General features: G+C 44.8%; 1 protein-coding gene across 1 annotated transcript; it reads left to right on the forward strand.

Moving 5' to 3' along the window:
- The first annotated feature begins 778 nt into the window (after positions 1-778).
- On the forward strand, positions 779-13,606 carry YWHAB (tyrosine 3-monooxygenase/tryptophan 5-monooxygenase activation protein beta). Its single transcript, XM_084296467.1, has 6 exons — positions 779-878; positions 7,576-7,876; positions 8,797-8,920; positions 9,815-9,978; positions 11,129-11,224; positions 11,721-13,606. The coding sequence occupies exons 2-6, from the start codon at positions 7,583-7,585 to the stop codon at positions 11,775-11,777; spliced, it is 735 nt and encodes a 244-aa protein (XP_084152593.1). The 5' UTR covers positions 779-878; positions 7,576-7,582; the 3' UTR covers positions 11,778-13,606.
- The last annotated feature ends 674 nt before the right edge of the window (positions 13,607-14,280 follow it).

A 14,280-nucleotide genomic window follows, 5' to 3' on the forward strand; every position in this document is an offset into this window, starting at 1 on the left:
CGAAGCAGGAAACTGCACAAGTCCTCCCACTGCCAACAAGTCTGACAGCAGCTTTGACAGGAACGGGATTTTATCTGAGGGAGAACATTGGATGCCAGGATCCTGTAACTGAAAGGATTTTTGCTTTTCAGCCCCGGGAACAAAGCTTTGACCGGCAGCACTGCTACAAATCTGTGACTCCGGGGGGGGGTCACGTCATTCCGTGTCCCGTGGGGTTACAGCCGTAAAAGTGAGTGATTTTCCTCAGATTCTCCATGGAGACCCAGCCGGGCTTCCCCTCAGGGCTTCCCCTCAGGCCCCCCAAAACGCCCCCTCCCCACCGCCCAGCACACGGCACTCATTGCACAGAACCCCCTCATTGCACAACACCCAGCCGGCAGATGAGGCTCTTGTTTATTTTGGGGGGTTTTGGGGGGGTTTGGTTGTGTTGCTGACTGAATCCCCGCAGTTTGACCCGCGGGAAGGCCGCCCCCCGCCCGCCGCCCCCAGCGCCCGCCATTTCCCGCCCCGCTCCCTCCGCGCGGCCGCCCCGCCCCGCCCCCACCCCCACCCCCCCCCCGCGCGCCGCCGCCACCCCGCGGGCACGCGCCCGAGCACGCGCCCCCCCCCCTCCCCGCGCGCGGGCGCGCGCCAACAGCCCCTCCCCTCCCCCCCCACCCCCCCTTGTTGCTATAGCAACCGGGAGCCGGCTGGCGCGCGGCGGCGGCTGCCCAATGGGGAGGCGGCTCCCCCCGCAACTCCCGCCCCCCGGGGCCGGAAGGGGCGTGGCCTCGGGGCCGGAAGCGGGCCCGCAGCGCCGCAGGGTGTGTGTGTCTGTGCGTGCGCTCCCGCCGCTCCGCCCGCCGGGATCCAGGCCGCGGTGCCGCCGCCCCCGCCAGGTGAGGCTCCCCGGGCGCCCCCCGCTCTCCCCGCAGCCCCCCTCGGGGCGGGCAGCGCCTCCGCGGGCCCGCGGGAGGCCGGGGCCGGGCGGGGGAGGCCGCTGCAGGCCGCGGCGGGAGGGCCCCGCGGGGTGCGGGGCGGCTCCGGGCCGCTTTTTGTGCTCTGCCGTCGGGCCGTGCCCCGCAGCGCTGTGGGGGGGCGGTGTAACGGTGCGCCCCTGCCGCCCCTGCGCTGCGGGGCCCGGGCGGGGCCGCCGCCTCCTCCTCCCCTGCGGCCGGCACGGCCCGGCCCGGCCCCGCCCGCCTGAGCCGCCCGCGGGGCGAGGCCGGCCGCGCACACCTGTGCGGAGCCTCGGCCCCCGCCCGCCCTGCGCCATCTCCTGCCGGGCGTTGGAGTGTTCGGCTCGGCTCATCTGGCCTGCTGCGGGGAGGGGAGGGAGCCGGCCTCCAGCGAGGAACGATTCCGAGCCCTCCTCCTCCTCCCGACGGCTTCTGCCTTACTGCACCCTGCCCAGGCTCCGCCGCGGGGCCCTTCTCGCGGCTTTCCCCAAATCGGGAGCGACCCGCGCCCGTCAGGCCCCTTCCACCCCCTGGGGCGGTTCTGTTTCTATGGCAGTTTGTGTGAGCTCGCTCACGTAGGAACAGAGGTGATCACAGAATGCTCGCAGGAAACAAAATAATGGCGTTTTCCAATTTTAACTCATCGTGTCCATTTGGGAATAGAGATGAGTTTAGGGAGGACTGCAAAGGGAAAGAAGGGTACATAAAGCCACTCCCAATGTATAAGAAGGCTGGGCAGTAACCCAGAGCTAACAACCCTAGGCTTTATTTAAGGTATGTGCAATTGTATATTAATTAGGGTGATCACATTTCAATGGCATACAGTCACTCTGTTAATACGTGGGAACAAAAATGTGTCTAATGCAACCATTACAGTATAAATTGGTTGCTTAAATTCCTCGTTAACAGTTAAAACAACTTCTATGATAGTAGAAAAACAAATTGCATGTTGTGCAGTACTGTAAAAAAAAAAAATTAAATCCCTACATAAAAAAGTGAATTTGAGAAACTTTGGCAGGTTTTGTAGCATCAGTGGTTGGAATGCTTGGTTTCGCACATGTGCTACCGCAGCACCTTAGTCAGAAGTTGGCTTTTGTTTTAAAGTAATACGGAAATGTAAATTGATCTAGAAGATAAAAAAGAAGCAATACCTCCTTCATTGGCTCTATCTCTGCAGTCCTTCAGTGTCAGTGTAATACTTTGTTTATCGGATTGGTACCCGTGAAGTGGTAGACTCGGTGCACAGATGGGCCTAGTGCAGTTTTCTCAACCTCATTATGTCAGTACCGCATGTTCTGATCTCTGCTATTTTGATGTTGAGTCTTTTTTTTGTAAGCAGGCCTCTGCCAGTATGCAGCTTTTTGTGCTGTATGCGAATAAACTCGGATGAGGAGGAGTTAAGAAAATAATTATTTGAATAACGAGGTAAAAAGCTAGTACTCTGATCCTCCGGGTACCCCGCTGCATCCCAGCGAGACCAGGCCTTCCAGTAGTGTGTCTCTTCTATGGCCACACGTTCTGCCCCACCCTGCAATATAAATATTCTCAGTTTATTGCTAACAAAAGTGATTTACCTGTGATATGTATGCATTAGTTTGGCATGAATTTTGTGCCCAGAGGAAGATTTTTGGGGGGTAACTCACTATTTCCACCTGGACTGTAGTCAAAAACAATTACGCTGGTTGGAACAAAAAGATGTTACCATGTGAGGATGTTGTACTTTGGAACTGTGTGCCTGTGTCCACCTGCAGCTTTCCTGCGCTAAGTTCCAGTGCAGTGCTTGTCAGCCTGAAGTTCCTCATTTAGAAGGCATTAAGAAGAGCAAGGATACTGCCATAAATTTAATTTGTCTGTACAATATCGGTGTCCCTACGTGCTCTTGTTACCTCTGATGAAAAATCTACAGTTGTCTACAGAGATTGAAAGCCTTGCGTATAATTTTTCCAAAATGGTATTGGTCAGGTTTAGGAAACAACAATTAATGATGGTAGAAGGTAAGCAGAGCAAGTGGAGGCATGGCTTTACTGAATGTTAATTTTATCTTAACGTTAATCGTTAAAGACTTGCACTGAAGGCCAGGGCATGTGGTGAGTCAGTAGATGCAGAGGAGGCTGAAGTTATGTGCCACACAAGGTCAGTGAGTGTCAGAACTGGGAAGTCACTTTTTTTTCCCCCTCGCCAAGTTAGCAGTAAGTTTTACCGAACTTTTATATATGTAAAGGGCTTCAGTGGTCAGATAGAGCAGACGTGTCCATTTTCTGATCAGTGGCTTAACAATACGTGGTTACCTTTGGAGGAGCTGGAGCAGAGAGACAAAGCTGATGAAGTGAGATGCCTGATGCTCAGCTAAAGAAAGGGAGGTTCCTTGCAGTCTGATCAGGAGCCCGTTCCTTTCCTGTAAGGGATGTTTGTTGGGGGTGGTGCCTGCTGGACAGCGAATATCAGCAATGTCATGCAGTTCTGCCAGCATTGCAGCTCCAGTGTCAGCATGTGTGTACCTGAAGCATGGAGAAGGATTTGCCATTTGTTTCAGAAATACTGTCTCCAAACATTTAGTCTTGGTAATTATCAAACTGTACTTTGAGACACCACTTTCCTCACATGAATACTTATATTGCCCATCCAGAAATCTCTAAGGCATGTTCATGTGTTGTTAGAATTGAACTACATTTTTTTGTACCAAATTTCTACTTCTCATGGAAAAATTTGAATGGATTTACAAAGATGGTGGCTGAGAATTGATTGTGTCACACTTCACCAAACCTGGTTCTATGTCCCTTTTTGGTAGTGAAGCAGCCTGGTAACCTGCATCTCTGCTTGGCTCGTTAGCGACTGATACGTCAAGCTAGTAATTGCACTGCTTTCTCACCAGGATTTTAATGAAGTGGAAGTGTTTGTTTGACAGCTTCTAATGCTTGCTATAAAGAGAAGAACAATACGCAGAAATCAATAACTTAATTAGCATCAGAAGATCAGGTCATGGAGAGCAGCAGACTTCAGGCCACCGTAGGCTTATTAGTATTGTCCTATCAGCTCAATATGTTATATAAGCCAGGCTTTTTTTCACTGTCAGTTTGCATCTGGTTTCTACAGACTTTAAACACGGTTACTTCTCATCTGTTTTGGCTTTGGCCTAAACAGCTCATTGAGCCTGGGAACAATAAAGGCTGTGGAGCAGATGTAGTAACTGCTGGGTAGCAAGATGCAGTCCTCCACCACTCGCAGTCTCCTGAAGAACACTACCTACGTGTTCTGCTCCTCAGCTGGTGCTGAGATGTAGACCTCCAGTTCTGTGCATCCATCCGCTCTTGAGAGTTCTGGGGGCACACAGCCTCTAGGTGTCATTTCCAGGTTGGTCACACCTTCTCTTTTTTGCAGCTTCTTCTGGAATTAGCCAGCCATTCATAAACTAACGTTTGACAGGCTCTGACCTCTGGTGTTTTCTGATTGTATCAGATCTCACCTACACAGCCTTTTATTTTTGGAGGTGGGAAGTAAGCAGTTGTAATCTTTTTGTATCTGTATACATGTGATTATGCACTTGTAATAGGGGTTGGGAGACCTTAGGCTGTACTGGGGAGAGTGTTTTTTTTTTTTATCTCCTATCTAGAGTGTGGGGAACTACAGTGCTCTGAATTTGTGGTTGCTGGTACTGTGGGCTGAGGGCTAGTGGTTGGCATTCCTTGTTGTAAATAGTGTCCAGCCACTGCCTTGTGGAAGGCCACTAAGCTGTGGTTTGATAGATTCTGAAGAGGGCAGCCCCATGAATTTTACGTGTGTTAACACATCTGAGAATCTTCTGCTTAGAGCGGGCAACTTCTGGGACTCCTCCGTGGCTGTGATCTGCACGTCCTCGCTCCTCCATCTCCCCTCTTCCCCCTTGCCAACACGGCATGGCTTCAGTAGTGCTAGAATAGATGGTTCCTGTCGGCCTCCTGTTTGTCACCTTTGTGTGTTCCGCTCCTAGCTGCAGGTAACCTTTGTGAGATGGCTTCTGTTTGTGGCCTTGGACTATTTTTAGCTCTAGGCTTTGCTTGTTTCAGACTGTGGCACACTGCTCCATTGTTAGAGCGTGGCTTTCATCTCCTTTATGGGAGGGACCAGTTATAACTGATAGTTGCTTCTTTGCCTTTTCAAACATCACTCCTTTCCTTGTATCTTTTTTTCCTTCTGGCAAACACTTCCCTCTTTTGGAGCTCAAGCCAGCATAGCTCTGCAAAGCTCTTCTCCAGCCTTCTAACAAGGTAAGCGATGGAGAATAAAATGAAGGTTTTAAGTGTTCCTTTATGCAGTGCTTTGTGAGTGAAATAAAGGTAGGCTTACTGGTGGGTTGCAGACGTTTTGGTGTGGGCGATGTTTTCCTTGTTGTATTTAATTTCTGTCAAATCCATTTTTTGGAATAGTACCTTCTAGTTTCATGGAAAAACTACTAACAAACGGTACAGATATTAAGATAAACAGTGCAAGCCCCTGCATAGTGAATTCTCAATTCGTCAACCAGTGAAGTTCTGAGGAGCTCCATCTTCAGTAATCAGTTTGAGTCACATTTAAGATGTGCATAAATTTATTGTTTGAGAAACAGCATTCTAATGCTTTGTGCTGGTGTTTTGGCTGTACAGCTGATGATGCGTTAAGCTGGTTTTTGGAGCTCTTTTATCCACTAGCTCTTTGTCCTTGCAGTCCTGTCTGGTTTCCTTAACATGTCCTTATACGAACCCATTGACTGCCATGAACTGACTCGCATCCGTGGATGCATATGTCAGCGAGCTTGATAAAACAAACTCTACGCCATTTCAAAACTAAACTGTATGCTGTTTGTAAACAGAATTCTGCATGGATAACTTGAGTACGCATTAGAACAGTATTGGCAAAACGCAGATCAAAGACGATACTGACCTTTCCATGGCAAAATGTAAACTGTTGGAGTTTCTTGTCTCTGGGCTTCAACAAACAGGCTGCTTCTACAAAACAATCACTTTCCCCAAGAGGGAGAGAAGAAGATTGCAGTAGAACTGCTTCTGATAAGCTGTGCAGACAGTGAGGAAATCAGAACTGCTTTGGAAGTGTTTTGTTTAGGTGAGCTGTTACTTAAAGTTGGCTCTTGTGGTATGAAAAGCATTCTTCAGGTGTACTGTGTCGGGGGGTAAGTAAATGCCATTACTTCCCACGTTACGGACAATCTAAATTTAATGCTGAGTTTAGGGAGTGGTTGACTAGGTTGGATAGATGCACCAGTTACAAATGTAGCGGGTTTTCTCAATGGTAAATGGCTGCTGTTTCTTTATTTTTTTGTGTACGTATATATGCACCAGTGTACCGTTGTTTCAAATAGAGACATAGTCTCTTGCCTAATTAACAGAAGCTTGTGAAAGCTAAATGTAAACTTACCGTTCTCATTTAGCTTTTCTTGTTCTTTTAGAGTTGTTTTTAGGCTGTTCAGGTCTCAGTCTGAAAGCTTCTGATCTAGACAGTGGGAGTCCTGATTGGACTTCAGGGAGTAAGAGAGGAACGTTATTGCTCAGTACTAACAAGAACGACAGTTCTGGGTCTGTCTGAAAATGCAGATCTGCCTACCTGGATATTGATGAATCTGGGACACCTGGGAGTTTGAGGAATTGAGGTATCCACTTCTTTTTTTTGATGAAAACAAGGAGACTTCAGCCTTCCCATGAACCCAGGCCTAGGTGATGGCCACTGAACTAACAACATTATATTCCAAGTTGATTAATGTTGGCATCCTGTAGAAGCAAGCAACACTCAGTCTGCCTCCCAGACGCATTCTTTACCAACTTCATTTTTCATTGCTCCAGTTCCTCAGCAGCATAGTGGCCATGTGATGTGTTTTTCTTGGCTTCCTATGCTAAACTGCGTTATCAGAGATGATAAACAAGTTGTTTCCATACGAGCAATTGGTTTTGCAGTAGTGACTCTCATGTGGGCCACATCCCACTGAGTCTTTGTGAATGTCAGTGTTACTTAAAAGCTCTTGGAAACTGAAGGCTGCAGCCACTCTAGGTGTATAGAATTGTCTATTAAATATACATTGAAGCACGTATAAAAAAAATATCTAGCAGGACAGTATAAATATGTCTTCCATGGCTGTCCATAGGTGCAGCTGTACTGGGTGTGGTTCACTTAACCCCACAGAAATAGCTCCTGCAGTGTGCAGACAGCTGCTGATGTGGGGAGGATCTGCCCAGTCATTTAATACTCTTAAACAGTTGTTGTTGAAGACTAATGCAGGTAAAAAAAAAAAAAAAAAAAAAAAGCCCTGCTGGTTTCTGCATTAGGACACGAATACGTGAATTGTCTCCCTGGCTGAGCTATGGCCTGTATGGGAATAGGGAGAGATTTACACAGGGAACATATTGCTGTGCTTAAACTCATGGTGACATGCATTTTTCTGCATTATGAAGAATAATGCTTATGAGCCTTCAGGGTTATGATTATGTATAATTTCTAAATTGTGTAAGTTATTGTCAAGAGTTTTTTTTTTTTTTACAAAACCTTCATATTTATTCCAGTTGATAAACTGTCCACCTGTTACCACCTGTGAGTTGTGCTTTACCCCTCAATGTTAACTTCCACTGTGTAGACAATCAAATATTTTTCTGGTTTTATTCCCCACTAATTACAGGATAGTCATGGATAAAAGTGAGTTGGTACAGAAAGCCAAACTGGCCGAACAGGCCGAGCGTTACGATGACATGGCTGCTGCTATGAAGGCTGTCACCGAGCAGGGGCATGAACTGTCCAACGAAGAAAGGAATCTACTCTCAGTTGCCTACAAGAATGTGGTCGGTGCCCGTCGCTCATCCTGGCGTGTGATTTCCAGCATTGAACAGAAAACAGAGAGGAATGAGAAGAAACAGCAGATGGGAAGAGAATATCGTGAGAAAATTGAGGCTGAATTGCAGGATATCTGCAATGATGTTCTGGTAATAATCAAACAGGAAAAATAACAGTAACTAGTACTGCAGTGTTCTTCTGAGAGGCTTAAGGAATCTTACTCAGGTTGTGGATACTGCAGCACTGTAGCAGGGGAATATTTTTGCATATCTCTCCCTTTGAGTTGAGTTCTAAGTCCTAAATTGTCTAGTTTCAGGAATTCATTAGTTTGCTGTTACAAAAGAACGTTTCTGTTAAAAAGCAGAAGGATGTAGGCAAGGCAATACTGAAGACCCCTAACTGCTGGCTAGTGATTACCATGAAAACAAATTGAGGCCTGCTGGGGCACTAGCATAAGTCCTGCTAAAAAGCCGACTGTTTCTGTAAATTCTTTTGTCAATGAATGCTGACATCGTGAAGCTCGTGTACTACCTTTTTGGTGGAAGTATAAGGTCTATATTTTTCCTCCCAAGTCAGTTTTGCTGTTTTCCCCACTTAGATGAGAGGGATCCTATTTATTGCTGCTCATCTTGCTGAAGATCTGCTCTTAGGAACAGTTGCAAAGGCTGAGAGTACTGACAGCATCTCTTCCTGAGGGTACATGTGCTGACCGTGCCACTCTTCAGCTGGAGCTGCAGATAGAATCAGTTTGTTACGAGTAGTCTCACTGCTCTGTATAGAATTCAAGTTCGTGGCAGGAAAAGTGCCTGGATTTGTGCTGATGTTGAGCTGCTGCCCTTTGTTAGCTTGTGTGAATTGTCAACAGCCTCAGTGTAGCAAGTTTGCTGCTTTCCAGGGACTAGGATACAAGTAGTTTTTTTCCTGAGTTTAGGGAACATCAATATAACTAATGCATGAGCATGCATAAGTCATTGTTAATGTTTTAACAGTTCATGTTTACCATTGTAATGAAGGCTGTTTCAGACATTATTTGAATGACTTGGGGAAAAAAAAGTGTTTCCTTTCTCAGGAACTCCTGGATAAATACCTTATTGTCAACGCCACGCAGCCCGAAAGCAAGGTCTTCTATTTGAAAATGAAGGGCGATTACTACAGATACCTCTCAGAGGTGGCGTCTGGGGACAACAAGCAAAGTAAGTGGAGGTGAAACTTCTCATTCTGTTGGGGGCTGGGCAGAATAAAGTATGAAAAATACTTGGGTCCTTTTCTCCTAACGTGAAATATTTCTTTCTTCAATAGTATTCAATAGTATTGAAGATGAGTGCAGTGCAGGTCACTTTTAGAGAAACAGACTTCACTGAAATTAATAGAATTGTTTGACAGATGTTCAAGTCAGATTCTGTTTGCAGTCGCAACATCAGTGGCAGATTTCTAAGCACATTTCACAACGTAAAATCCTTTTTCTGGAGTATGGAGGAAGAAAATGTGTTGTTTCTTGTGGAAAAAGCTTGGTTGCTATCGTCTTTTGTTTAAACTATGAATTTAGCTCACAAGTCTTGGTTATTTGCAAGCTTTCTGCATTCAGATATGAGATATCGGGTTACTGAGTACTAAGCCAATTGTTAAAGCAACAGCCTGAATTCTTGGTGAGTGTCTGATCTGGTCAGTAGCTTGCAACCTTAAGCCCCAGAATGATGTCAAACTGTTACCTGTTAGCAAGGGAAGGGACAGTTGTCTTTATTCTGAAACCTCAAACTGAAACACAGAATTCGCGGCCTACCTGCTAAAATTTCCTTCTCAAGAGTGTTTAAACTGGTAGTTTAGATGCCTCTTTTTCCCCATATGGTGGTGTCTGGATTTTTTAGAATTTAACGTCAGTAGCTCCAACCTTTAGCTGAACAAATATTTCTGCCTTAATAGTTCAGCAAGTGGTAAGCTTTTACCTCTTAATCATTGAAAGAAGCTTTCATGTTTGCAATTCTATGAATATCTAGTGGCATGATGGTCTAGACAAAGAATACAATAGCTTCCCCCATGAAATGTGGTGATGTACTGTGTGTGAATATGATTGCAATTGCTTCTTGCAGCAACAGTGGCAAACTCTCAGCAAGCTTACCAGGAGGCATTTGAAATTAGCAAGAAAGAGATGCAGCCAACGCACCCCATTCGACTTGGTCTGGCTCTCAATTTCTCTGTCTTCTATTATGAGATACTCAATTCTCCTGAAAAAGCCTGTAACCTGGCAAAGACGGTAAGCAGACTCCTCACATCACCAGTTCTTGTGGGAGCTAAGGAGATAATTACATGGTGACAGTAGTTTGCAGATAGTTACGCATTCTCATATGAAATCCTTTACAAATGCTGTTGTCTTTAAACTATAGTCTTCTTAGTGTATTTTTGGGTAAGTTAATTAAGGCTAAGCTACTCTGGCTCAGTTAAGCAAAGGCAATTTGCGAAGGCAGCTGATCTAGTGAAAGGGGAGACTGAGTACCTCTTCCACTGTCCATGTCATTCTCTTAGAATGCTCTTAGTGATTTTTTTTTTTTTAAATTTGATCACTTTGCAAATAAGTGTTGTCTTTTTGAGTTATGACTATAGCATAGCTGACTGTGCAACTGTGTGTGCCTCTCTAGAGACCAAATGGAACTTATATGGTGCCAGATAGGGAGAAGGCTAAAACCTGTTTAAAAAAAAAAAAATTAAAAATGTTTTGCTTCGTAAAATACTGCTACTATTCGTGTTTTTAGTTCATATGCTTACATCTGTTTGAAACCTGAATGAGAGAGGACGCTTACCATGGCTCTGACCTGCATCATGTGCTTTCATGTGTAGCGGATGGGTCGTGTGTAACAGATGCGCAATGTGGCATTACTAATCTCTGTTAAAATGTACCTGATTCCCTTTGCTCCTTTGAAAAGAAATACAAAACAAAACCAAAGCATTCTACTCCAAATTCACTCTCAAGTTCAGAAGTCACTGTCAAAACCCCCTTGTTTGCCATTTACATGTATAATGTATATCAACGTAATGGTGGTACCTTTCTCTTTTACTGGCACTTCAAACCACTCAGGCCTTCATCTTTAATGAAGGCATTGCTGTTAAGTGCTCCTCTTAGACCTGACTGTGAGCTGTGTGAATCATTCTTCAGAATGGCAGTGTGTGTGTGCTTGCCTCTTCAGTACTTGCTATTGGCATGGCAGTAGAGTGGCCTTAATCTGGCCCCTTTTGTGAAGACTTCGGTCATCTAGTGTTCTTGTGCTCACGTTGGTTTACTTTTCTTCCCTTGGTGAAAAAGAAAAATACTGGAAGCTTTTGTCACAAAGCTTTTGTGGCAGATCTACAAGATCTGTGGAAGCAGAAATGTGTTCAGAGTGGAGTAAAAATTTCTTGCGTGTTTCTAGGCATTTGATGAGGCGATAGCAGAGCTGGACACGCTGAATGAAGAGTCTTACAAAGACAGCACTCTCATCATGCAGCTGCTTAGGGACAACCTCACTGTAAGTATTACAGGGCAAACTGCTGTGTTCTGTGCTGGTACTTCTTTAGGCTGCTGGACTCCACTAAGTAGGACTCAGCAGCTGAAGCTTTATGTAGACCTGTGCCATTAAAATTGCCTTTTCTGAAGCATTAACTGCATGTCTTAACTGTGCTGCTTTTTGTAACCAGACCAGTTAGACTTGCTGGTTTAGATCAGAGATCGCTTGTTAACCACTGTAACAAACTCAGCCTTTTTGTAACACAAAGTGCAATATGTCTGTTCTCAACAGATTGCATTCAGCTTGCAGACCTTTGTTTGCTTTTTCCTTGTAATCCTTTACCCACTTTCTAGTTCATTATTTTTACTGTTAATGTTTCAATTATTGTTAGGTTTCAATTCTGTTATTCTTAGCTGAGAAAATTGCGCAGCTACTGCTAATTGCACTGTCTTCCCTTTCCTGACAGTTGTAATTAACCGTGTGCTTTCAGCATAAACATGTTTGTATTTTCTTACAGCTATGGACGTCGGAAAACCAGGGAGATGAAGGGGATGCTGGGGAAGGAGAGAACTAATGGCTGTCACGCTTCACTATATGTTCAATGTCACCCTGTATCCTACACATATATCCCTTTGTGCGACAAGCAAAAAGAATAGTACATCGACTTTCACAACCTCAACGTAGCAAAAACTGTCTGTGGGGTAAAAACGGTTGGTTGGTGTTTTGTGTACTTAAAATGGAGGTCGGTTATTATAATGGCATTCCGAATTTTCCTATTATGAACATTTACAGTTATGATTACCGTGTTTATATTTTTAACTGAACACTGTGATTATGGGTTTTGTGATTGCAATTGACTTTACAAAACTCTTATTGGTAGAAAAGTAGACATCAATTATGTAACAATGGCAAGCATAATCTGGCACCAAAATAGTCGAAGTACAATTCTGTTGTAAAGTTGTACAGAAAGTTATAGAGATTCTATTGTGACACTGGGGCATGGAAGGAAAACAATCCAATGTATGGCATTCCAGTTAGTAACACGCTGCTCTGAGTTAGTTTAACAGGCACACTTTGTAGACATTTTTAACCAAGTCTGAGGCACCGCTTTCAGTCAAAAGCTCACTTTGTCAATCCTGTCTTTCTGGGGATTGGGTTTGTTTTGGGGAGGAGGGTAATGGGGGAGTTAGCAGCTTGATTTCCAAACTCTTTACACTGGCAGATAACTGGGATTTGACTTCTAAAAGTGGTTTCATGTCCATACAACATGCATGACTAAGCCCCTTCCCACAGCAATAAAGTACCTAATTATACCTTAGATATTCTTCAGTAGTGAGAATTCTTGGTTCGCTACCATGGACTTGCAATAGGAGAAGATTCAATTTTTTGAATGGCCTTATTAGTTTGGATGATACCATGAAGCGATCTGCCACTTTAGCATTACTTTACTCGTGGGTGAATTGAAAACTCCATGGTATTCCCATTTCGATTTTACCTTGAAAGCCTTTTAAGTAGTCCACCAAGCCATCTTTAAGTTTGCTTTATAGAAATTTTCTCCCATCGGACTCTATTCATCCTCGACCCTTTCACCTGCTTAAACTCCATTAAAACAATTGGGTTCCCACATACACATCATCCTTTCGGTGTGGGTGATGTCAGGATGGTAGGCGAGACCTGAATCTGCTAGAGGACTGGTTTCTGTCTTGGATGTTTGCGAGCTGCCAGTGCTCTTGCGGTCTTCAGCTCATCTGCCGTTTTTTTGGTAATACCAAGATCTGGCTCAAATATTCAGGTTTTCCCACTTACTGTACTGGAATGCAGACCTTACACATTTGCAATGCTTGTAATATTTGAGCTCCCGATGTCCTCACCTAGTTACGTTTCAGACATGTCCCATTAAATAAAACCTAATAAGAGTTGCGTGAATAATGCAGTGGAAAAGATTAGGATTAGTCACCTATCAGTCTCGCGGTATCATCCCCCTGCCTTCACATTCCACTTAGGTATAGGATCCATCTGTTTGTCTGTCCATCCGTCTGCTGGAGAGAGAATTTCATGCACTGATTTTAAAACTCCCCTCTACTAGCTGAACAAATTGTGCAGTTAATACTTGGCGCTTGATAAATGCAGTAGTGAATGTGGAACCGAGCCTGTCTGTATATCTGGTAGCTCTTTTCGCTTTGTTTTTACTGACCAGTATTCTGCCTAAAGTTTGCTTCTGTGACGGTTATATTGCCTAGCACACACGTGGTTGTGAGAATAGTATAGCAAAAAAGAAAAACCTGGTTATTGATGTACTAGATTTGTGTATGTCTTTTAAACAGTTCTAGTTTCACCTTACACAAAATAATCAGGAAAGTGTAAAAGAATTCAAAAGTGAATAATAAAAAAAATTTTATCAGTTGTTTGTGTCTGTTATCTTTGCCATCCTTGTGGCAAAAACACTTGGGGGTAGTAGAATCACCACTTTGTAGAACCAATAAGGTTGGAAAAGGCCTTCCAGGTCATCTGGTCCAAACCTCCCCATGCTACCACAGTCACCCCCTAAACCATGTCCCTGAGCGCCAGGTCCAACCTTTCCTTGAACACCCCCAGGGGCGGTGATGCCACCATTTCCTTCAGTTAAATGCTCAGTCTTAAATTGTGTGAGTTGATTCATGGTTTCCAAGTGGTACTAATATGTAATTGCTCATGCCTTTGCAGAGAGAGTTTTCCCCCTCACGTTCCCACATTTGTAGTAGAGAACGCTGCTTCTCCTCAGTTTTGTTGAGGTCACATTTGTATTGTCACTGCAGGACTTAAAAGAAATGCAGCTATAAATATCTATCTAATTTGCCGTGAGTCACTGCATATTGTATGGCTGAGCACACTGTACAGGAGAAAAGTCTGGTACGGCACTTGCTGCTGCAGTTGGCCAATTACGTTTAAAGCTTTTTCCCTTAGGGAAACTTTTAAATGCATACTTCTCAATGCAGGGTTAGCTTTCCAGCTGGGCCTCCAACAATCAGCTGCTTGTGGACCCGGCTGCACTGGTGAATAACCTGCACATGCTCCAGTTAACTCGCTGCTCTCAGCTG

This window comes from Netta rufina (assembly GCF_964035555.1).
Source record: "Netta rufina genome assembly, chromosome: 16".
Lineage (NCBI taxonomy): Eukaryota > Metazoa > Chordata > Aves > Anseriformes > Anatidae > Netta > Netta rufina.